At 40.8% G+C, this 26,779-nt stretch overlaps 1 protein-coding gene across 5 annotated transcripts in view; it reads left to right on the forward strand.

Moving 5' to 3' along the window:
• LOC124595959 (CD109 antigen-like) overlaps nt 1–25,996 on the forward strand; it is a 242,483-nt gene extending 216,487 nt beyond the window's left edge. For all 5 annotated transcript variants that reach the window (XM_047134889.1, XM_047134890.1, XM_047134885.1 and 2 more), the window contains 4 exons: nt 15,307–15,482; nt 21,002–21,173; nt 23,270–23,372; nt 24,873–25,996. In XM_047134889.1, coding sequence (XP_046990845.1) covers nt 15,307–15,482; nt 21,002–21,173; nt 23,270–23,372; nt 24,873–25,093 — 672 coding nt within the window. In that variant the 3' untranslated portion in view covers nt 25,094–25,996. The remainder of the gene's footprint in view (nt 1–15,306; nt 15,483–21,001; nt 21,174–23,269; nt 23,373–24,872) is intronic.
• The last annotated feature ends 783 nt before the right edge of the window (nt 25,997–26,779 follow it).

Raw genomic sequence — 26,779 nt, forward strand, 5'->3', positions numbered from 1 at the left:
CCGCCCATGGGGACAGCCCCCGTTCGGGGTGGGTGGCACCATGGTGGATAGGTGGATAGTTCGCACATGAAGCAACTAAAACTCTCGCTCACTGCTGGTCACGTGGCCCCAGCATCAATTCAAATGGAAAGGCCTCGTACAATGCAACAAAGTATGATCCCAATGCATTCCCTTACATTGTCATGCCATGGCAGGAATCCAGGACTAGACAGCAAGAAGCAAAATCCTCCCGCAAATACCTGGTATGTACCAGGACCAACAGGGACATATTTTTTGCCACAAAGCCTTTATTTTTTGTGGAAGACATTGAAGACAAATATGGCGAAGTTACAGTCATCTGTAAGATGAAGAGCAGTCCCCTTCTCATTAAAATGTCATCTTCTGCCCAGTTACAGGTGCTGCTCTCTAGTGAAAAGTTGAGTGACATTCCTGTGACTGCCGCTTCCCACAAGTGTCTCAGTATGATCCAGGGCATCATCTTTCACCGTCATCTTCCATTGCAATCTGATGGCGAGCTGTGGGCCGACTTAGAACAATGGGGTGTGCACTTCATACGTCATGTTCATAGGGGCCAAGGGAAAACAGAGTTGCTACCAGGTCCTACATCTTGGCTTTCGAGGTTGATACATTGCCTGAGAACATCAAAGTGATGGTCTACCAGTGTGACATGAAACCCTGTGCATTCTTCCTCCTATGAGATGCTCCAGGTGTATGAAATTCAGACACATATCTTCCTGTTGGACTGCTATCTGTCTCTGCAGGGATTGTGAACGTCCACTGCATGCAAACGTTTCTTGTGTCCCTCCCCACATCTGTGTAAGCTGTGGCAAGCTCCATTCTCCCTGCTCACCAGATTGCTCTGTTTTTAAGTGTGAGAAGAAAATTCAGGAGTATAAGACCCTAGACAGGGTCACATATCAAGACACCATAAAAAGTATGAGTGTCTTAATCCCAGACAAATGACATAGTCGTACACTACAGCTGAAACATCATCGCCTGCTGTGTTTGACAGTACCTTCCTCTGTTTTGCCTCTTACAGTGAGCCCTCAGAGCTACCTGCTGGTAACCCCCCCCCCCCCCCCAAGCAGTTGCGGGCCCTTCTGGTGCTTCCATCACATCCACTTTGGGAGCATTGGTTCCCACCTGCCAAGGACACCAGTCCCCATCCCCCAGCCAGAGGCACCTTACCCCCCTCCTGCTTCTCTAGGTAGGAGGAGGTCCCCTGGGACTCATCCTTCCACAGTCCGTGCTGATCCACAGCCAGATGCCAGCCAGTGGCTGAAGGAACCACAGGCTGATGGCTGTTGGACTTCTCATTCTTCCTCTGTCCCTGAAATCAAATCAGGGAAACCATCTCAGCCTTCACCTTCTAAGGAGGATTAGGACAAAAAGAAGTCCTCCAAGACAAATGAAACTGGCCCCCATGCCACTGGACCTCTGCAGGTACTCCTTCTGTGCCCAAAGTGGAGATCCTGGTGGCCCCTGAGGCACCAGATCTCCCCAGGCAATGTGCCACTGTGTGAGTGGATGCCCTGGCATCTCAACCGATGGCAGTACATGACCCTGGGACATAATCTGTCCATCTTGGTCGCTTCGTGCCCTCACTGTATTCAGTCTGATCCTCCAGTCGAATTGTAATGGATTTTTCTACCACCTGGCTGAGTGATGATAGCTGCATTCCATATTGCCATCTGGAAACATTGTTTCCAGCAACATGTACCTCTGCCTTTCCTGGCTACCGAGGTGACTTTAAGAATCACACTGAATATGAGAGGGTATCGGGTGAAGTTGTACTTACGTGATGGACTCTGTATGCAGTGACCTTGTGCCTCCTGATACACCTTTGGAGGCTGTTGCAGTTTTGGTAAAGGCGTATGAGGATTTTTCCATGTTTATCTCCCTCCCGATGATGTCGTGTCCCAGGATATACTATGTGCGTTACTCTCTCAACTGCCTCCACCTTTCCTAATCTTGGATGATTTCAATGCCCATAACCCTTCATAGGGTGTAACAATGATCACTGGTCATGGTAAAGACATCAAAACTTTACTGGCACAGCTTGACCTTTGCCTCTTGGATTCTGGTGCCCCCACACACTTCAGTGGGGCACACACAACATATTTGGCCATTGATCTCTCCTTTTGCAGTCCTGGTCTTCTACAATATGTCCACTGGAGGGTCCACGATGACCTGTGTGGTAGTGACCCCTTCCTGATCTTCCTGTCGCTCCCTCAGCATTGCTCTGCTGGACGCCTGCTTAGACGGGTTCTCCGCAATGCTGCCTGGGATGGGTTCACCTCTGCTGTTGTCCTTAGCTCCCCATCACAAGGCTATATCGATGCAAATATTCAGTATACAAAGGCAGCCATTCTTTTGGCAACCAACCAAGCCATCCCATCTTCCTCGGGATCACCACATCAGAAGACGGAACTTTGGTGGACCCCAGAGATCTCTTTGGCCATTGGAGACCATAGGCATGCTCTCCAATGCCATAAGCAACACCTTTCACTAGTGCACCTCATTGCCTTCAAATGGCTCCATGCCTGCACCCACTACCTCATAAAATGATGAATCCTAGGAACGGTATGTTTCCACCGTTGGATCACTCATTTCTCTATCACAGGTATGTGCAATGATCAGACAACTCTGTGGCTTCCAGCCCCTGCAGGTGTACCAAGTATTTCCTTAGATGCTGTCATTTGTATAATCCAGACACTGTCATTGAATATTTTGCTGTGCATTTTACTCGCAAATTTGCATCTGAGAACGACTACCCCACCTTTTGCCTCATAAATCAGCGGGTGGAGCAAATGCGCTTATCTTTTACTACCTGACACCTGGAGCCATTTAATGCTCCATTCAGTGAATGGGAACTCTCCAGTGCCATAGCCCATTGCTCTGATATGGCCCCATGGCCAGATCGCATCCACAACCAAATGCTGAAACATCTCTCAGTGAATTGTTGGTATCACTTCCTTGCTCTCTTTAATCGAACCCGGAATGAAGGTGAGTTCCCATCTCAGTGGCGAGTAAGTGTCATAGTTCCGGTTCTGAAACCATGCAAGAACCCCTGAAATGGACAGTTATCGCCTAATAAACCTGCAAATTACTCTAACACATGGTCAGCAAGTGGCTGTTTTGGCTCCTTGAGTCTCAGGGCATTTTGGCTGCATCTCAGGGCAGTTTTTCCCAAAGGTGCTCCACTGCTGATAATTTGGTTCATCAGGAGTCCACCATTTGGACGGCCTTTGCACATCATCAACATTTCATTGCTGTCTTTTTTTTTTACCTACAGAAGGATTATTACATGACATGGCATCACCACATGCTTACTGTGTTCATGAGTGGGGTCTCCAGGACCTCCCATTTTTTGTCAAGAACTTCCTGTCGCACCGTATGTTCTGGGTGCAAGTGGACACTTCACTCAGTACCCCTCTTATATCCAAGAGGCTCTGTAGTTCCTGCTTTCTTGTGGCCATCAATGGTCTAGCTGTGGGTGTGGTGTCTTCAATATCGCCTTCCTTCCGTGCCAATGATTTTTGCTTTTATTATTGCTCCTCTAGTATGGTTTTTCACTGAGTGTCACCTACAGGGCACCACACGAAAGGTGATGTCGTGGGCTCCCACCCATGGCTTTTGGCTTTCAGCTGCCAAGATTCATGTCATGCACTTCTGTTGCCATCGTACTGCCCACCCACAACCCGAGCTTTACATAGACGATCAGTTACTACTTGTAGTTGAGAAGCACCACTTTCTGGGATAGTCTTAGATTCCCAGCTGATGTGGCTTCCCCACCTTCACCAACTTAAGTGAAAGTGCTGGCGACTCCTTAATATTCTTTGCTGCCTCAGTAACACTAGCTGGGGTACAGATCGCTCTACCCTTTTGTGGCTCTAGAAAGCCCTGATTCAATCCTGTCTTGACTAGGGCAGTTGTGCATATGGTTCAGCACCACCCTCAGCATTGCGAATACTGGGCCCCATTCATCACTTTAGGGTCCAACTTTTGTGCCAACAACAGCTGCTGAATTATGCTATATACATTCATAGCTTCCCTGAACATCCCAACTGCCATGTCCTTTTCCCTGGAAGGGAGCTCCACACCCCATAGCAGTGACCCAGAACTGGGTGTACTATTGCTGCACACCTCTAGTGTGTCTGTTCAGAACTGAAACTTCCTCCACTGTCGCCTCTGGCTAGGGAAACATCACATCTGTCCCCACGGATTGTGCCCCGACCTCGGATTTGCCTTGAAGTCTCCTACGGTCCAAAGGACTCTGCTGATCCCGTGATTTTTCGCTGCCTTTTCTTGGCTGTCCTTGGGAAGTGCTAGAGTTTGGAAGTGTTAATCTCTGATGGCTCATCAGTCGACTGGTGAACAGGCTTTGCATACATACGTGTGTGGTGCAGTGAACAGCACTATCTGCTACACAGCTACAGTGTCTTCACTGTTGAATTAGCGGCCATTACATTAGCACTTAGCCATGTTTGTTCTTGAACTGGCAAGAGTATCCTAATCTGTAGTGACTCCCTTAGCAGTCTTCAGGCTATAGACCAATGCTACTCTGCTCACCCACTGGTTATGGCTATCCAGGATCTTGTCTCTGACCTCCATCAAGCTGGACGGCCCATCGTTTTCATTTGGTCCCCTGCTCATGTTGGGATTTCGGGAAATGAATGAGCTGACAGGTTGGGCAAGCTGGCCCCAGGATGCCAATTCTGGAAATGGTTTTCCTGGAACTGACCTTCACTCATTTGTACACCATCTATTGCTGGAAGTCTGGAACTCAGATTTGTCTGCCCTGATCTCCCCAAACAAGCTAAGGAGGATTAAGGAGACTACCACCATGTGGCAGTCTTCCCAGTGTGCTTCTTGCAGGGAATCACCCAGCCTCTGTAGACTCCGCATTGGCCACACTTGGCTGACCCGTGGCCAAATTCTCAGATGTGATGATCTCACTGCTGATGTGGAGCTCGCCTGATGTTAATGAATTTTCTGTGCTGTCTTTTTTTCTGGGCTTTTATCTCAGTTTTTATTTTTTATAGTTACACTTAAGCTTTACAGGATTTGCCTTTTGCCTTCTCCCTTTGACGACTAATTCTGGTTGGCCACGTAATGGATGGAGGTACTGATGACCTCGCAGTTTAGTCCCTTTCACTCCAAATGAACCATGCAATACTGAGAGCACACTTGAATGTAGGTGGTACTCATTTAGTATCAAACTGTGGACTGTTTATTTTGGGTGATGGCCAGCTACTTACAGACAGGCGTAAGACCAGACTGTTATTTTGAAAACTACATAATGGTTTGAAAGTCTTATGGGTTGGATTCTACCATTTTTGATGAACTACAACAACTAATTTGGTTTTGGCTAATAGAAAATGTTGCTAGTCGAAAATCCAAACATATTGTGGAACTGTTATCTACATAAACCCCTTGTTTATATGAATGAGCACCATATTGCAAATTACAGCAAATTACATAAAATTATTGTTTAGTGGATTAATTAGTCAGTGATCAGTCTCATTTTGTACAGAAAAATTAGGGTAACTAAAGTATGTGGCCAAAGTTCAGAATCTAACAGTGGTTCTGATGAGATCTATGCTGGGAAATGGAGCTGCTTATGAACTTAAAGTTTTATTATTGTGGAAGATAATTAGTTTTAGGTAATTTCAAATATATTACTGGTAAGTTAGAATGTGTAATTTTCAAATAGGGTAGGGCACTTTTTAGCTCATAGATTTGTGCTCGTAGCAAACTGTAGTGCTAACTTTAACTAACTGTAACCTCGAATTAACGATGGCATAACGAAACTAATTACACATATATAATCAGTACAGCAAAAATAATAATGTGAAAAATAAATTACAGAGAAATTCAGTCTTACAAGAACTTGAGAGTTTTATGTAAGTTTCACATTAACAGATAAATATATTGAACATAAGCAAAAAATTAGTGAAAAAAACTAGTTATTTATGGGAGTAGAAGAAACATAATGGATGGGAAGAATCCACCTGCTATTATGTCACAACATGACCTCTTTGAAGATCTCCACATTGAAACTGGTGTGATGACCATGAGACATTTTTAGCCACAATGATTACATAGTACAATAGCCACCTAAAAGAAGTAAAATGAGTTGCTTGTTCCGCACACTACAAGGGTGGTTTGAAAAGTTCTCGCAACGGAATAGAAAAAAAAGTATTCACATCACTGAAACTTTCTTTATTTTTCAATGTAGTCTCCTTGTAGATTAATGCACTTGTTCCAATGATGTTACAGTGCCTTGACACCATCTTAAATAAGTTTTCTCCAGACCTGCAAAATAGTTGTCAACTCTGGCTGTCAATTTGTCGTTTGAAGTGAAGCTTCGTCCACCAAGAAAAATTTTCAGTTTCGGGAAGACGTGGAAGTCTGACGGAGCCGTAGCAGGTGAATAAGGCAGGTGTGGCAACAATTCATACCTTAGTTCATGTAATTTTGCCATGGTGACAGCATGTTTTTGATCCAGCATCAAGAGTTGTGGCACCCATCTTGCAGATAATTTTTTTCATTTCTAATTCTTCAGTTAAAATGTGATATACCCATTCAGATGACATCTGGCAAATGTGAGCAATTTCACGCACTTTCAATCAACAATCCTCCATGACCATTTTGTGCACTTTTACAATGATTTCAGGAGTAGTGACACATCTCAGCTGACCACTGCGCGGATCATCATCTAAGCTCTCCCAACCAAATTTAAATTCATTTGTCCACTTGGCAACAGTTGAATATGAAGGAGCAGAGTTCTCCAGTGTATTCTGGAAATCGGCATGAATATTCTTTGCTTTCATATCTTCCTTTATGAAGTACTTTCATTGCTTGAATCTCGATTCCCCCCCCCCTCCCCCCCATCTTCGCAAATCACTATGCACTATGCAGAAGCACTGACATGGCACATGTTTACAGGCAACAGATCAACGAATATCACGTGAACAACTCGTTGCATTAGTGCTGACCTCTTGTGGTGATTCCAAGAACTTTTCAAACCACCCTCGTAAATAAAGAGCCAGCACTAATGTCGTCTCTCAACAAGGAATTTGAAAAATTTAGTTCTGGAGAGAGGCATGTAGAATGGCAGCTATTGTTTAAAGGAGTAGTTGATCTGGCACTTGATAGATATATATGTTACAATTCATGATGGGAGGGTCTGTTCATGGTGTACAGTCACTGTAAAGAAACACTGAAAAAAGAGAGACTATTGTAAAACAAAGCATAGGGCTATACAACTACATCTAAATGCGTACTCTGCAGTTCAAATTAAGTGCCTGGGAGGGGGTTCACCAAATCATTTTCAAGCTGTTTCTTTACTGTTTCACTCTCGAACGGTGCACAGGAAAAATGAATACTTAAATCTTCCATGCAACCTCTGATTTCTCTTATATTTTCATGCTCCTAGGACAAAGTTAAATATTGAAATTTCATGAGAAGATCCTGCTGCAATGAAATAACCTTTGCTGTAACGATTGCCACCCAAATTCGCATATCATACTCGTGGCACTTTCACCCCTATTTCACAATAATACAAAACGAGCTGCCCTACTTTTGACAATTTCAACATCTTTCTCAATTCTATTTGATGTGGGTCCTACATGTGATAGCAGTTCTCCAGAAGAGGGTGGACAAGCATAGTGTAAGCAGACTCTTTAGTAGACCTGTTGCGTTTTCTAAGTGTTCTGTCAATAAATTGCAGTCTTTGGTTTGCTTTCCCCACAACATTATCTTTGTGATCATTCCAATTTAAGTTATTTATAACTATAATCCCTAAGTATTTATTTGAATTTACAGCTTTAGAGATTTATGTGTATTAACCTCTGACCATAATTTAGTTGATTCCATTTAGTCTTCGTGTGGATGACTTCACACTTTTCATTATTTAGAATCAGTTGCCACTTTTTGCACCATTTTGTCTAAATCATTTTGCAATTTGTTTTGATCATCAGATGATTTTATAAGATGGTAAATGATAGCATCTTCTGCAAAAAGTCTAAGAGGACCACTCAGATTGGCTCCTAAATTGTTTATGTAGATCAGGAACAGCAGAGAGCCTATAAAACTTCCTTGGAGAATGCCAGATATTACTTCTGGTTTACTCAATGACTTTCCATCAATTACTATGAACTGAGTTCTTTCTGACGGTCTGACAGGAATTCAAGACTCCAGTTACCCATCTGAGATGATACTCCATAGGCATGCCATTTGCTTAGAAGTCACTTGTGAGGAACACTGTCAAAAGCAACCTGGAAATCTAATAATATGGAATCAATTTGACATCCACTGTCAATAGCTCTCATTACTTCATGAGAATAAAGAGCTGGTTGATTTTTACAAGAATTATATTTTCTGAATTTATGTTAACTGTTTGTCAATAATTCATTATCTTCTAAGTAACCCATAATGTTCAAACACAGTGTATGTTCCAAAATCCTTCTGCAAAATGACGTTAGTGGTGTGGGCCTATAATTCAGTGGATTACTCGTATTTCATTTCTTGGGTATTGGTGTGGCTTGTGCAACTTTCCAGACTTTTAAGTACAGAGCTTTCAATGAGAGAGTGGTTGTCTAAGTATGAAGCTATTGTATCAGCATACTCTGAAAAGAACCTTGGAAGGGACCTGACTGGTATACAATATACACCAGAGGGCTTGGGTTTATTAAGTGCTTTAAGCTGCATCGCTACACCGAGGATACGTAATACTAAGTAACTCATGTTGGAGGTTGTTCTTGGTTGGAATACTGGAATATTTACTTCATCTTTTTTGGTGAAGGAATATTGAAAAAAAGAAAAAAAACTTTGTTTAGTATCTCTGCTTTAATGGCACTGTCATCCGTACATCACCATTGTGCAGTGAGTGTATCGATTGTATCCCCGCTGCTGTACTTTACATACAACCAGAATCTCTTTGGGTTTTCTGCCAGAATTTCGTTGTGGGAACTATTAAAAGCATCTTGCATTGAAGTTTGCATTAAGTTTCGAGCTTCTGTAAAACTTTGCCTATCCTTGGGGTTTAGCATTCTTTGAAATTTGGCATGCTTTTTTCGTTGTTTCTGCAACAGTGTTCTAATATAGATAGAGATACTGAACGAAGCAGTAATGGCTGTCAAGAGGACTGTGCATGAAGCCCTCAGTGACTGCCATAGCAGAATATTATCAAAAGATCTTTCAAAAAATCCAAAGAAGTTCTAATCATATCTAAAGACTGTACCAAAGTTAATTTTAGAGAGACTCTTGAATGAGAGAGGAAATGAAATTGAGGTTAGCAAAGCACGGGCAGACATGCTGAACTGTTTCCAAATGTCCTTTTATAAAGGCAAATCCAAAATCCATGGGTGTTGCCCATTTGAATTCTCACACCATTGCAAAGGTGAGTGATATAGATAATAGTGCCAGTGCTGCTTAAAACAAGTGAAATCGCTAGACTCAAACAAGGCTTCAAGCCCTAGTAGAATCCCTGTCAGATTCTATACTGATTTGTGACTCAGCTAGTCCCTCTTTTAACCATAATCTGCTGTAGATCACTTATAAAAAAAACGTGCCCAGTTGTTGAAAGAAAGCACAGGTCGCACCTAGAGAATTGTAAGCATATGGCTAAGCCACATCGTGTTCACATAGCTACCGTCTGCAGTAGAGAGCATGAATACGCTTAATATACTTTGACAGAAGTTGCCAAAGATAACTATTGCTGTTGCTGCTTTGCCTAATTACTGCCGAGTGAGCACTTGTATGTGGACATTTAGGTGGCATAGCAAAATGAGTGATTGGTCATGGCCACATGAATGTCAAACACATGCATTCACTTACACGTAGGTTGCGAATTTACCATGTCTGCATGCATGATTCGCTTCACTTACCACCAGAGTTGGACTAAATTTATTCGAATGGCAAATAATGAATACAGATAAAAATCATTTTTCGTTATCCATGGATAACAAATTTTATTTGAAACATTATTAACGTGCAGGACTAAAAACATAAGTTTATCATCTGTGGGTGAAAAATGTTATGAATAATAGATAAATTTAAAGTCAGTGACATTTATTGCCATACACGTCCTCAAGCAGGGAGCAAGAGGGTGCACTTGGCCGCCTCCTGGAATTTCATTACAGATTCCTCTCGAATTTCTGCCAAGCAGTCAAAGTCTGTGAGTCCAGTAAACTGCAGATTCAACACTGCTGTCCTTGATGGAGAATGCTGCAGCTTCAGCAGTTACTAAGTATATCTTGGCCTTTCTTAGCTATCAGCCAGCACGGTAGCTCAGTGTGTTCGGTCAGAGGGTTAGCTACCCTCTGTAATAAAAAAACTGAGTGAACGGATCAACGGAGAACCTGAACGGGTGTCATCGGACGTCTGCATCGAACAAATTGAACGAACAATATAGAACAAAATGAGATCTAAAAAAAAAGGGGGGGGGGGAGTATGATTCCTGCTTTGGGTGCAGGAGGTCCCGGGTTCAAATCCCGGACGAGCCCTACCGTTTTGGCAACGGCCTTGCCGCAGTGGATACACCGGTTCCCGTGAGATCACCGAAGATAGGCGCTGTTGGGCGTGGTCGGCACTTGGATGGGTGACCATCCACCCGCCATGCGCTGTTGCCATTTTTCGGGGTGCACACAGCCTCGTGATACCAATTGAGGAGCTACTCGACCGAATAGTAGCGGCTCCGGTCAGAGAAAACCATCGTAACGACCAGGAGAGCGGTGTGCTGACCACACGCCCCTCCTATCCGCATCCTCAACTGAGGATGATACAGCGGTCGGATGGTCCCGATGGGCCACTTGTGGCCTGAAGACGGAGTGCTTAGCTATCACTCTCTTCATGGGAAATTATGCTGACTCACAATTGCGGCTGCAGTTTTGGCACTGATCTGCAGTCGAGTTTGATGCAATCCTTTATGAAAGTGTGCTGAAACAGTATATTAAGTCTTTTCGTTTTGCATCCTCATTCAGTCCTTACTGAGCAACAGAAAAGAGCTGGTCCAACATTTCGGTGGATGGCTTCTGTCTCCAAATCCCAACACATTAATAACATGGCAGCAGTATACATGCCAGTCATCCATCTTCAATTCTCATAAGAATGCCCCTACACTTGCTGTATGGTGGAATCACAACAGCCTTTTAACATTTGTCTGTGAATGACAACCCACGGCAGCTTACTAATTCCATATTACGTTTGATGCGTTGGAGTTATTGTTATACACTTTGGAAGGACACAGCCATACTAAACAATAGGTTTGTGCATCTGTGCACATCTATATTCCTAAATACATCAACTGAAAAAATCAAATACAATTTTCAGAAAAGAGAGAAAAATTTTCAGTTTCTAGATCAGAGAAAATGCACACTCCAGGGTTGGGATCTTCACAAAGTGTATGGGTGAAAAACAGCATCATATGTAGTCACAAAGATATGTTTTCTGCAGTCCTGTTGGGATATTGCTCAATAATGTGACAGACTGGATGAAGAGGAGTACCTTGGTGCAATCCTAGACTGCTAAAAGTAGTTTCCACTGGGCACTGGAGAGTGGTTTCAGAAGATATCCCACAGTCATCTCGCCATATTGTGGCCATGGGCTATATTTTACGTAACCAACAAAAAAAATTGTACTTTTAAAATGCATTTTAACTTTAGATATGCCAGTCATAACTAACAAATTGAAATCATTAAAGGAATGTGAAAAGTCCATTAATGTGAACAGTTGTGAAGTTTTATTTGCAAACAAAGTGTTATAGATTAGGTCAAAGTTGAATATGCCATTTTTAAAAGTTTAATTCTTGTTTTGCCACTTTGAGGAGTGTTAATGTAGCATTTTTGTTGACACTCAGTAGAGTTTTTTCAGCCAGTCTGACCTTTTCTTTCTGTTTCAGAATTTTAATTTTCGGTTTTCTTAAAATTATGAGAGTGTGGATAATTTTTTGTGAATGTTTTCTAGTTTTAATTCAGATACCCTAGATTTAATCAAACGAGGATGTTATTTCAGATCATTGAATCAGGAAGTAAATTAATGACATAAAAGCTGTACTTTGCATATATTACTGAAATACAGTTAGTGATTAGGAACCAAAGTAATGTAATTAAAAGACATTGAGTAGGTAAATGTCAGTCTTTTGTGATTACCACAAGTTTTGTGTACTTCTTATTAAATTTAGTTCTTGGTGCACTAAAAATTTCCAACTCACCATATCAGTTATATTAAATCTCACAAGTTTTGAATCTTGCTCCCTCTTCGAAAACATTCCATAGACACCCATGTTTATTGCCCTGATTCCGTATCATTCATTAAACAAATGTACTTTCTGTTGTTTTTAAATTAGTTTTCAGAACAACTCTTTATGCCAAACATCTGATCGAAACTTTAATTGATTTCAAAGATTTGCCTTCTTGACACCAAAGAAAATATGTTTTACACATACAAAGAGGATATTTATGCATTATATATCCTAAATTCATGTTTATTTCAGGATGATTATATGTGACTTTCAACACACACTCTTCTGTGGCAAAAAATGAGAAACTAACAATTCCACTTTTGGTTTTGGCAAATAATTCATTGTGATTCCATGTTAACTCCACTTCCTGAATTACACTCAAAATAAAGTTTTCTTTTTACATCATAACATAATTCAAAACTTGTGACACAATTTCTTTAATATTTCTATGGATTGTACAGACATTTACAAGGGGACCTACAGTTCAACATGTACTCCAGAACATGGTGTCACTTGACTTGATATTTTTTTTGTTATTATTAGAGACGAAAGAAGCAAAGAGTAACAGAAAAAATTGTTGGACCAATGCGGAATCAAACCAAAAACTTTTGGTTTTGTAGTCTGGAACTTGACTCACTGAGCCACTGAGGCACCTTTATGTCTGATCTATTAATAAGGTATTTATGAAATAGAAACTGCACTAGCTAAGGCAAGAAGTGGACTAATTATAGAATTCAGTTCAAGAAGTAAACAGTGGCATTCTACATTATTTGTTAGTTACAAATAATTTATTCATGAATAAATTTGTTTGAATGATCTACTTAGTCTAATTGTTATCCAGGCAGAAATAGCAACAGTGTAGGAAAAGATAGATTGTCACTTACTGTAAAAAAGACATGTTAAGTTGCAGATAGGCACAATTAAGACACTTACACAAAGCTTTCAGCCACAGCCTTCATCAGCAAAAGAGAAACATACACAAGCAATCACACCTCATGCACACTGACCACCAACTCCGGACGCTCAGACTAGAATGTGTTTGTGTGTGTGATGAAGGCTGTGGCTAAAAGCTTGGTGTAAGTGTCTTTAATTGTGCCTCTCTGCAACTTAACATGTCTTCTTTACGACATATTGTTGACACGCGTACCTGGAGTTTCCATTGTTTAATTAGCCACATAGAAATTTATTAACATAAGGTACCCATCTTTGCTTACCACACCACCTTGTGCTTTCTTCCTTTTTCTATTGAGCGCAGTTAATATTATCAACTGTAATGAGTCCTATTAGTCCATTTGCTTAATAAAAGCGTGAGAGCCTATGGTGTAACTGGATAGAAGATTTTTGTAATTAATTATAAACAAAGTTGACAATTACAATCCTTTGTCATACGCTTAAACACAAATCTTTTTCATTTGTTCTGTCCAAAATATGTCCATGTCAGTGCAATTTTACCAGCAGACTGAATGCAAGCATTATTTCATCATCTTATCTTTCGAGCAAATTTACAGTTCCACAGCTAAATTAATGACCTTCGATAACATTCAGTAGTCAATTACCACTTTAATTTTTGGTTATACATGTTTATAATCAATACTTGTGGAATGTCAGGTATACAGTCCACATTTTCTCCATAGAAAACATGGACAATTGACAGCATAAAAAGAAATTGTTATGCATGCATGCCAACATTAACAGTGTCCGTTAGTGTCGCTACATTGTGGCAAAGCTGTGTAGAGTTGTGTTTTACCTAAGCCACATGGCTGGACCTCACAGTAAGTGCACGCCGTGTGATACTGAGGGTGGAAGCTGCTGGCATTGTGCTTCCACAATGTGTGAAAAGTGAGTGATGGACAAGTGCTGCTTGTGTTGTTCCGTCATGCAGATGTTGTGCTCCAGTCACACCTTTAATAAGAAGGGTAGCAGGAGTCATCCACAAAACTGCTGTCTAATATCCTTGATGTCCACTTGTTGTAGAACATTATAAAAGTTTCTGACCACAAACATAAGGAGGTATCTCGAACAGATGAGCCCCTCCATGCCAACCAGTGTAGATTCCAAAAACATCACTGATATAAAACCCAGCTTGTGCTTTTCTCGCATGACATCAAAGCAGTCAAGTAGATGCAGTATTCATTGATTTCCAGAAAGCATTTGACTCAGTCCCACACCTATGCTTACTATAAAAAAAGTGGTTGTTTGGAATCAGTCATCTCATGTAAATACAACTGTGTAAGAATTTGTAGGAATATTTAATCGAACAGTCACATAGGCTCAGCCTAAAGCAGGTGGCAAACTTTGGTTCATTGGTAGAATACTAGGCAGTGGCAGCCGATAAAGCAGACTGCTTACAAAACACTAGTGCAGCACATCGTAGAATGTTGTGTAAGTATGCAGCACCTGTAGCAAGGGATATTGAATGGCAGCTTGAATGGACACAAGTTTGTGTTACCCATGGGACAGTAACACACAGATGCTGGAGAAACTGAACTGGCAGATGTGTGCAGATAGATACAACCTACCTCAGGAAAGCCTACTTACAATGTTTCAAGAAACAGCTTTATGGGTCATAGAGAGAGATTAAGTCTAAATAAAGAAGAAACATTACTCATATACCACCAACTTTCAGGCATGAATCTGGGATAATATTACTTCTTGTTTCAATAGTTTGGCTGATAACTGTACTGTCATCATTGAGGTGAGTGACTGGCAGAATTTATACTACTTGACACAATACCGTGGGGTGAACGTACCTTTGTCAGGGATAACACTGTTGGCAACAAGAGCATCAGTCTGTGGCTGTCAGTCACAGACTGATGCTCTTGTTGCCAACAGTGTTGTCTCTGTCACAGGCATGTTTACCCCAGAGTATTGGGTCAAGTAGTTTAAATTCTGCCAGCAATTCAAAAAGAAGTAATACTATCCCAGATGCATGCCTGAAAGATGATGGAATATTCTATCTGTTGTGAAAACTTCAAGAAACACAAGCAATATTATAATTGAAAATACGATTGTTACATTTTCAAAATTTTCTGATACTTAGCTCTGTCTTTTCTTTGCAGCTGTCGTCAAAAGTACGGGAAGTCAACATCACAGCAACTGGAACAGGATTTGCCATTGTGCAGGTGTCTTACCGCTACAATGTTAATGTGACTGGTGCATGGCCGCTCTTCACATTAGACCCACAGGTTGACAAAAACTCTGACCGGAATCATCTGCAGCTTTCGATATGCTCAGCGTATGTAGCTCTTAACAGTGTTCTGTTAATATCATCTTGCTAAAAGATACTGATACTGATTCTGATACTTATAAGCAGTCAGTTTATATGTTTTGCACTATCATTTAATCAGGCAAGTTTTCAAATATGTAGTACGTAGCAAATCATGGACTGCATGAAAAATCAGAAAAGAAGTGAATCAAAGCAGACTGATTCGCTACTCAGAATTTGTGAGGAAAGGAACAAGTGGAAAAACTGGACGATAAGAATGGACAGGATGACAAGGCATGGCTTAAGTTATGAGGGCAACCGTCCGTGGCAGTAGAGGGGGCCGCAGAGGACAAAAACTATTGGGAAGACAGATACTGGAATATATGCAACAAAAAATTGAGGTTGTTGGTTGCAAGTGTTGCTCTCAAACGAAGAGGTTGACACAGGAGATGACGTCGCAGTGGACCACGTCAGAGGTCTATGTACTGGCTGAAATATGGGGTTGTAATTTGGACACTGACTACTGTAAATAATGTAGCTGACATATGCACAGTTGTGTTTCACCGTCTTTTACTTTCACTTTTCACAGCCCCCCATATACACATTTATATGGGCAATGCACTGTTGTTTAACTTTCCATAAGCCTCATTAGTAGTTTGCAGTGGAACATCCACATACTGCTACAATAGTTTCCTGTTGAACATTAACGAGCAGTAAAACCTAACCACAAAGTTCACAGTTCTGGAAGAATAATCAGGTACCTGTGGAGAAGACACTGTCACTGTTTTTACACATGGCGTAATTGTTTAACACTTATTCCACAGTTAATTTGAAGCATTGTTGTTGTTGTTGTTGTTACCAGCACAGGTTACTCGTCTGAAACTCAGCCGTGGACTGACTGTCTCATGACCAAAAATTGGGCCCTTATATATCATCACAATAATAGTTGCTGAAACTACACATTGTTCGAAGTTTAATTTACAGAAATTACAATTAAAACTTAACTCATTAAATTAACTGAATACATCGAAACATTGGTTCTTTTTAACAGTTTCTTCTACTGCAAGAGTTAGGCTGAATTATTTGTTTAAATCATGAAATTAACCAATATAGTTACGTAAACAATGTTTTTGACAAAAACTGTTAATTGCTTTGGAATTAATTAAAGGCTGGCTTTACTAACATGTTTTCAAATAGGGCCAAATAGATACTTCAAGATAACTAGCATTTTGTCTTCCAAATGTTTACGATTATTACAGATTTTATATTTATTTATATGTCAACAATAGAATTTACGTTATGAAACAATTACTGATTTCACTCTATAATAAAAGACACTAACTAGAAATAGTTGAAATAAATTAGAAAATCAGTTTCATACAGAAAACTAAGCACAAAATTAGATCTGGTGTTAAATTCTTTAAAACTAAGGGCTAATCTTTCTCTTTTATGAAAATGCAGATTATATTCACATATGTTAATGCTAATTACTTAAAACTGAAGAAACGAATTTAAGGAGGCAGATGGCAAAACAAGAGGGGAATTAAAATTATGCCAGCGTGCTTCTTCACAAAATGACTGCCTGGTGGAGGGGAGGAGGTAGGGTGGCATGATAAACAAACAAAAATACCTCATTATTTGGCAGTAACATTAAAAAACATTGTTTGAATTATGTTAAAGAAAAGTTCTCTTCTTTGTTTTGTAATAGTGAATGAGCTATTGTAATCATCAAAATCATCATTAATAATACAAACATTAAATGCTGGAACAGCTATAGTGCAGCTTTGTTTGAGACTTACCGGTGTTGCGGTTAATTTTTATCAGAGTAGTAATGTAATATAAGCAATGAGTGTAGCAGCTGTAACTTTGAACAGTTGTTCAACGGCGTAGCCTTATCTCAAGGTACGCAACAAACTTTTCCCATAAATGTCTATACATACATATATTTCAGCACAAAGAAAGATACACTGTACAAGGTACAAAGGCTGACTGGGACATGGCGGCTCGTCAGAGCAGTTAGAGTTGAAAGATCATGCTTTATGTGGTCGATGTGACATAACGAAGCAACACAGCCCCCCCCCCCCCCTCTCTGCGGCATGTGAAGGCACAGGACAAGCTGCAGGTCCACCTCGTAATCAGACAGACAGCGGGGGCAGACGATGCGTGGGCCAGCCCGGGAGTAGAGGTGTTGGGAGGGGTGCGAGTGTGCCTGACCCTAATGCAGTTCGAGCCATCCGAGGAGATGAACGCTTGAACTCTTGATGGATCACACTCTCGGAGGAGGGACAGGGTATGCACTATCTTGACATCTAGTTCCTCATTGATTGTCGAGTCTGCATGTCTGTAAGGAGCACAAGCACATAGTCGTCGAAAGCTACGATCGACATGTCGCTGACGTGGTTAGGTGGTACACTGCAGCACAAGTTGAATGTCGGGGAGCAAGTCTCTCCAGTAGATGAAACGTCATCAAAACCTGCTCATGGGGTTGATGACGACATGCTTGGGAAACACACGAACTGCGGTGACGAATCATCAGAAGGAGAAGACCCTACCATGGGATGAGCTAACTCGTTATCGGGCTCGGCAATGGAAAATTCATCTGGATGGGACTGCAGAGGGATGTCGGAGTCAATGAAAGCAGGCTTGAGCCTGTGTAGTGAAACAGTCTGCGGGCAATCTTTAACCATAATGTGGAACGTCGTCTCGCCCCTCCAGAGTACTTCAAAGGGGCCGAAGTATGGGGGTTGCAGAGGTTGTCCAACGGAATTGTGCCTGAGTATAATGTGGGAGCATGTGTTGAGTGCAGTTGGCACATAAGTGTCCACCGGGGAATGAGTGACAGGCGGGTGTAGCCGTGCTTGTCTGAAGCGGGTGTGCATTCAGTCTGCGGAGGTGAGGAAATCCTCGAGTGCTTGGGTCAGGTTAAGTTCCCCAGGTAGAATCGCATTCTTGCTGAAAACGAATTTGGAGATGGTTCCCTGTAAGTTAGGTTTAAAGCCCAAACGGAGACCGAGTAACACTCAAGGAAGTGCCTCAGACCAGAGGCAGTCATGACACCTGAGTGCTGGTTTAAGGGTGCGGTGCCATTGTTCCACTAAACCGTTGCTTTGCGGGTGGTAGGCTGTTGTATGAATTTTTTTGATACCACAAAGATTTCATAAAATCATGAAAAGTGCAGACGCGAACTGTTGACCCTGGTCGGTGGTGATGGTGGACGGGCAACTGAGCCTAGTGATCCACGATGAGACAAATCCCTTGGCCACAGTTTCTGCTGTGATGTTTGGTAAAGGAACAACTTCCTCCCAACGAGACATGCGATCGATTGTGGAGAGGATATATCTGACGATGGCAGAAGGCCGATATGACAAACTTGTCGGGAGTGGGGTGGGGTGGCTTCGGCGTATCTTAGAAGGCCTGCTGTCCCATGGTAGGATAGGCTGTCCTGTAACCTGGCACTACTGGCGTGGGCGTGTTACTAGCAAACATGTCCCAAACAACGGCTGGTTGCAATGTCCCTGATGAGCAACGTAAGCATGACGCGGCAGGCACGATCGGTACCATGGGTGCTAACAGATGAGCGGCGCATGAGGTAGGCCCATAAACTGGACCGGAGGTTAGAGGTATAGTACTTAAATTGTCCACGTCGGAAATGACACGGGAGGCCGGCGCAGCAGGCACTGTGGAAGGAGCAAGCGGCTGTATGGTCGGAATCGGAGCGTGCCCCCCCCCCCCGCCATCCCCGCCCCCCGTGAGTGAGAGGGGGGGGGGGTGGCACTTGGTGTGGCAATAGCGAGAGTTTTCTGTGCACATTGGAAATGCGCCCTGTGTGGTAGGACCATAAATCACTGGTGAAACCTGCTGGTGGTCACATTATCGTGGTACAGTGTTCCTGGATGGTGAAGTGCCATAGGGTGTGCTCGAACCCATGTGGTCAAGAAACTGGGCGACAGATCTGGTGGTTCAGCCTGGTGAACTTGTTGTATAAAAATATCCGTTATTAAATTGTGAGGAAGGCAAAACTGGCATGGCTTGATAGCAGTTTACCACGTGTGCGTTTTGCACGAATGGCAGTGTAGCACACGGCACTGCTGTAAGTGACATTGCGGCGCATAGAGAATCAAAGCACGTGTGTGAATTTGGGTCCCTTTGAACACAACACGAGCGAGCGATCGCTACACGATTCAGGAAATCGACCACTTCACTTTTCACATGTTGACGTGCAAAGTCCGGCGACACAAAACCCGGTCCATTGTTTAAGGTAAGGGCATAACACTCGGCCGTTGTAGAGCTGCAAAGTTTGAGGTTAACTTCATTGGAGATCGCGAAACACTGTCCGTTAGCGGCGAAACAACCGTTGGAAGGGGATTGGAGTGGCATGGTAGTAGGAGCTGAGCCTCCAAGTCCTCGTATAAAAAAATTGTGTGAGGCAGCCATGGTGTCAAACGTAAAACCTGTTGATTCCACATGGCCAGCACGGAAGTTGCGGAAGACATAGAAATGTCGGGGTCACCAATATGGGAAACCGGAATACAGGTAACTCTATACGCAACAAACTGTTCCCATAAATGTCTATACATATATATATTTCAGCACAAAGAAAGATACACATGTACACTGTACAAGGTACAAAGGCTGACTGGAACATTAACACGGCGGCTTGTCAGAGCAGTTAGATTTCAAAGATCATACTTTACTTGGTCGATGTGACCTATCGATGCCACACTTCTAAAAAGTAATCACACTTACTTATATCTCTTTTTTGGCATCTCTCCCAAGAAGCAGTCATATTTAACCCCATTAACATCATATTATTTGTTCCATAATATTTTGGTAAAACTGTGTAGTGTTCATAACCTGCTGCCACAATATTTTGAATCATTCTGACCATATGTAGGTTTAAATTGACAAAGTACACATAACCGCTCTGTCTTGTGAGTTTACACCTGAAGATGGAGAGAAGTCTGGATCAAAACATTGTGGTAGCAGGTTACAAGCATCAGTTTTCTCCAAATGACTCCAACGATTGTTAGACCAAGAAAGTTTTAAATGTTACAATATTTTATTTGAGTAATGTATACATCACACCTACATGTGTTATACAGTGTTTTCATTGGCCTGTTGTTAAAGTTTTTGGGATGATGAAGGGGATTGTGGTGTAATTGGCACTTCCTTGTGTATCTACTAATTGCTCTAACATGATTTATTCCACAAAGAATGTTATACTTTATTTATTTCTCTCTTCTTGGTTTTTCTTCCTTTTTTTTCCACAGTAAAGATCGTGATGGTGATTCTTAGTGTGGCACAACAGAATAATAATGGCCATTTGATTGAACTAAACTGTCTGCACTTTGTGTCCTATATTTGCAATTGTGCACTGGTATTATTTAGTGTAGTTTCAACACTCCATCAGAAATACATCTTTTCTGTGAAAAAATAATCTCAAACCTGCATGTACACAACATTATTGGCTGAACTTTATAGTTATGCTAAAATAGGAGTATGGTCGCTAATACACATTTTCTGCTTATCCCTGTCTTTATGTAATACAGGTTTGCTGCTGGACAGTCTGCTAATGAAAGTAACATGGCTGTTATGGAAGTGTCATTGCCCTCTGGCTTCACCGTTGATTCAGATTCACTACCCAGCCTGGAAGTTTCACAGAATGTGAAGAGAGTTGAGACCAAAGATGGGGACACTGTTGTTGTTCTGTATTTTGACAAGGTAAGGATTTCATATTTAACTCTAATAGAATTGATACAGTGTACTAATTCTCAAAGAATAATTGCAGTATCTGTAATTAACTGTCTTTTGTGGTTAGTGTTCATGTTTTGCATTACCTTCATATTCATGAGTCGGGGCATACAAGTAGAAAAAAGAAATAATTATAGTAGATTTTTCGACCAATACATTTGTATTGGAAACATGAATGTTTGTTTCACCACTTGGGTTGTTCAGACATGTTCAGTTTTTGATTTACAGTACCTTTTCCTCCTCTTGATTCTCATTCACAGTTTTCCGTTGTGCCCTGATGTATTTAGTTCTTCTCTTTATGTCATTTCCTGTTTTTTCAACAATTCATTGTATTTTTAATGTCTGTTCTTCTCTTTTTGTCTCTGTTATTCTTCATTTGTTATTATCTTTTGGCTCTGTTGTTTGTAGTCCAGTATTAGTTGTAAAGAATTTAGATTTAGGCTGGTATAATCCACTGTTCTTGCCTGTTACTCCCTTTTTTACAATATCTGTTTCTCCTTAGCCATGTTTCCAACACCATTCTTTTTTCAGTTCTTTGACTGTATGTAGTGTATGTCTCATGACTCAAAAATTCTGAATTATTTAATGACTGTTTCTTATTGCTTACCTCTTTACTGGGCTCCCATGAGCACTCAGAAATGCCACAACACGACGTGGCGTGGACTTGACTAATGTCTGAATTAGTGCTGGAGGTAACTGACACCATGAATACTGAAGGCTTTCCATAAATGGATAAGAGTATGAGGCGGTGGAGATCTCTTCTTGACAGCACGTTGCAAGGCATCCCAGATATGTTCAATAATGTTCATGTCTGGTGAGTTTGGTGACCATCGGAACTGTTTAAAATCAGAAGTGTGTTCCTGGAGCCACTCCGTAGCAATTCTAGATGTGTGGAGTGTCACATTGTCCTGCTGGAATTGCCCAAGTTTGTCGGAGTGCACAATGGGCATGAGTGGATGCAGGTGATAGACAGGATGCTTACGAACATGTCACCTGTCGGAGTTGTATCTAGACATATCATGGGCCCCATAATCACTCCAACTGCACAAACCCCACACCATTACATAGCCTCCACCAGCTTGAGCAGTCCCCCGCTGACATGCAAGGTCCATGGATTCATGAGGTTGTCTCCATAACCGTACACATCCACCCACTCGATAAAATTTGAAATGAGACTCGTCCCACCAGCTAACATGTTTCCAGTTATCAACAGTCCAATGTCACTGCTGAAGGGTGCAGGTGACCCGTACATTCATCAAGGGTATACGAGTCGGTCTTCGGCTCCAAAAGCCCATATCGATGTTTCGTTGAATGGTTTGCGCACTGACACATGTTGATGCCTGGCATTGAAATCTGCAGCAGTTTGTGGGAGGGCTGCACTTCTATCACGTTGAACAATTCTCTTCAATCATCATTGGTCCTATTCTTGCAGGATCTTTTTCTGGTCTCAGTGATGTCAGAGATTTGATGTTTTACCAGATTCCTGATATTCATGGTACACTCGTGAAATGGTCATATGGGAAAATCCCCACTTCATCGCTACCTCGGAGATGCTGTCCCTTCGCTCATGCACCGACTTTATTGCCACATTCAAACTCACTTAAATCTTGATAACCTGCCATTGGAGCAGCAGTAACCGATCTGACAACTGTGCCAGACACTTGTTGTCTTATATAGGTGTTGCTGATCACAGGACCTTATTCTGCCTGTTTACATATATCTGTATTTGAATATGCATGCCTATACCAGTATCCTTGCACTTCAGTGTATTTTCATTCTGTTAATTTCTGCATTGTTTGTAGTATTTATTTTTTTGTTACTTACAATTTTTAGAAATGGTTTGCTTATTAAAAGAGCACTTCGCTTTCTCCTAATTTGTCTGGAACACGTGCTTTATTTTATGTGTCTGTCTCTTGAGAAATTTATTTTTGTGGAAGCACTTTGTCAAGTGTATACACTAACAACGAAATGTAACTTATATAAAAGGCAAGTATCAGAAGTTAGGTGTAGTGACTTGTGTTTAGTACAGCTTGAAAGACTAAGTTTCACAACTTTTGTACTTCCAGATGACAAGGCAGGAGTATTGTCCCACCATATCTGCTTACCGAACTCACAAAGTGGCTAAGCAGAAACCAGTTCCTGTATCTATTTATGATTATTACGACTCGTGTAAGTATACTATTAGATTATAAAGCAATACTAAAGCTCTACTTTTGTCCATTCTGCTAATGCTTTGAAAGCAATCTTAGGCAAGTTTACAGATGGAGCACTTGTTTTTTTAGCACTAAGAGATGATGTCAGCTGTGTCCTTAACCATGACTGTAGCAGAGAACATGATCTTCTTACATAAATGTAAAAAGACAATTACCTCAATGTATTCTGCATCCAGAATGTTGATTAATTTTTTAGTGACAAGGTGCCTACATTAGAAATATCTTAAACTAATTTTGAACTTCAACAAAAATATGGTTAAGTCAGAGTAATAAGTAATGATGCATGCAATGTGTGTGCGCTCATATGTCTTCCACCTCCATCCCTAATCCCCCCCCCCCCCTTCCTTACCTCAGCAGTTCAAGATATTAACTATGGCTCTGAAATGAGACTTGTCAAATGCAGTCAGTTAAAGCCTAATATGGCAACACCCAACCATTTACTCAGTTGTATAAGAAACAAATCTGAATTTGATAATATTCAGTTTAGATGGTTGATGTGAGAATGACAAGTCAGTAGTTGGTTTAGTAAGAAATAATTTGCAATTTTTAATTTTGGGGAGAAGAGGAGGGAGAAAAAGGAACAGCAGAACAAGAGCAAATTCACAAAGTTTCAGAGCTATGGAACATCAGTAATAGTAATAATAATAATAATAATAATAATAATAATAATAATAACACACTATAGACTACCAAAAGTATAATAACTTGCAATACCAGATACTTTATTTTTAAATAATTTGCACCAAAAGTTAAGATAATTTGAGGTGTACTCTGAAGATTAAATTTTGATAAGAATGTACCGAAGGTACTCAAGAGTTGTGGAGGGGAAAGGGGGGGGGGCAAGGGAGGAAAGAGCCAGGCACTTTCTGAAGCAAAATATCTGACCCTGAGGCCATAACCAAGTGACATGGCCTCATGTGGGAGAAGGGGGGGGGGGAGGGGTGGGGGGAAGCACAGCGCGTGCATCTGACAAAGGATTGGGTCCGAGATAGCTTATCCGGAAGTCTGCTTTCAATGTGCATTTCCCCTGCCTCCTACGTATGGTACTTTTTTTTTAATTTAATTTAATTTTATTTTTTTTAAAATTGTGTAACGTGAGTCCTCGTAAGATTAAAGGTTAAGCTGTTTGCCATGTAGCAGTTGTAAGCCAGTTTTATTCTCCTCCTGGCTGTGTGTGGAACCTTTATTAGCACATTTGTATCATCAGCAAATGTTGAGCTTTTGAAGAGGCCTGCCATGTCTTTAGTTAACCATTTATGGAGGTTCAGAACGAAAATGAGAATAAACCCACTACTGGACCTTACAGGAAACTGTATTTAATCCTCTGATACCAATTGTTTTTATTGTTAAGATATGACGCCATCCGTAGTGTTTTAGTTTCTGTAGTAGATTTCAATGATCTGCACAATTGAAGGCCTGAGCAAGAAGTCTTATGTGTATTCTTTCACTGTTACAGCTAGACGTGCTAGAGTATTTTATGAACCAAGAGTAGCAACACTGTGTGATATCTGTGAGGATGAAGACTGCGACTCAGTTTGTTCGAGTAAATCGAGTGGTCGTAGTGGAGGGAGTGACGGTAGTGCCGGGTCGGCAGCACCTGTGCCGTTGCCAAGTCATCTACTTGTGCTGCTGATGTTCGCTGTTTGCTTGCCTGTGGGCTTGGCTACACAGCACTGATTGTTTTGTCTAGGCTCGTATGATGGGTAAAACTTCATACAAGCTGCTGACACAGAGAGAGACTGAAACTGTTTGTAAAAGAGATGTACAGTGGACTGAGTACATTACTAAATTATATTTTGCTCAGTGCTTTGAGACATTCTGAATTATTAACATTCTTCTGTGTAATCAGTGGATAAGTATGCTTTGATGTTGTTGAAAATACAATCTGTGGATTTACAAATAACACCCATTAAAAATATGGGATAACAACAATTTAATTTACTGTGATTCATTTTAAAACCATTAATTCCATGGAAGATGATTCATAATATTATGGTATTTATCACTATATTCTTGAGGTCTACAATTAAGAGTGCAATAAAACCAAATTTAAATGTGTGTGTGTGTGTGTGTGTGTGAGAGAGAGAGAGAGAGAGAGGGGGGGGGGCAGATAGTTACTTAACGTAATATTTAACTTAACACAGAGCAATATACTTGGTTCTTCTTATGTAGACGTCATAATTATGAGTGAGTAAGTGTTGGATAGTTCTGGTTACAAGAATGCAAATTGTGTCCACTGGCAATGCTGTGTGTGTTCTTCTTCTAAACTGTAACATGTGTGTGATGTCATTTACCAGTCACATATCTGCATTGCCTGGACAGTAATGATGCAATTTGCTGTTGAAATAAAATATGTAAACTACTCAAAGCTAATTGTGATATGTAACAAAGCTGCTTTAACACACTTGTTATGTAGGAAGATTGTGATGTTCCTTTGTGTTTTTTGAACAATATTTTTTTTGTTTATATAGTTTTGAAACAAATTATTTGGTGATTACTTTGAAATCAGTTTTTGAGATGAGTGATATGTATATTTGTTAATAACAAGATTGTAACATATAAATAAAGTTTTGAATTTTTTGTACTATGTATTTAAATATCAACCCTATGACTCATTTATATACAGAATGTGTCCTACTGGTGTTTCAGGATGTAGAAAATTATTGACCAGAACAAAAGATGGCTACATTTCAAAGTTACAGCACTATACTTTGTTCATCGTAAGAATAAACCTTATGTAAACAAACACAAATGCTGTGATTGGTCAATGGCCCTAGCACACCTACACTGGTGTTGTCACTCTCTTGGAAGCAGCTCCTACTTGTGTATGACATGTCTTATCACTGTGTTACTGTTCATAAAACTTTAAGATATTTAATGTATTAACAGTGATCAACATGTTTCTTAATCATATTTTAGCTATGCAATTTTTATTTCAAAAATCGTGTACAGTCACAATCTCTGTACTGCTGTGCTCTGATTGGCACACTGTTAATACATAGTGTACAAATGGCGGATACTGCTGCCTGCTCTGCAGGGAAACACACATGTGGAACATCCTTACAAAGTGGCAAAATACAAGTTTTTCTTAATGCTTTTCACAATTAAAAAAAAAAAAAGGAAAAAAAATCAGCTTTGAACTTTATGGAGGAACTGTATTTACAAAAGATAAGGACAAACCAAGTATGGAAAGTATAGTTGAAGCAGTCTTTTCTTTTCATCCAATTTGGAATACTTACATCTTTTTAAATGTAAAATCCATCAAATATGTGCTAATTAATTCATATCTAATCAGCATTTTCATTAAAAATACACCTCTTCTTGTTTGTAATTACATATTTCAAGCAAAATTAGAGTTTTCAC

Source organism: Schistocerca americana, chromosome 2 (assembly GCF_021461395.2).
Source record: "Schistocerca americana isolate TAMUIC-IGC-003095 chromosome 2, iqSchAmer2.1, whole genome shotgun sequence".
NCBI classification, from domain to species: domain Eukaryota; kingdom Metazoa; phylum Arthropoda; class Insecta; order Orthoptera; family Acrididae; genus Schistocerca; species Schistocerca americana.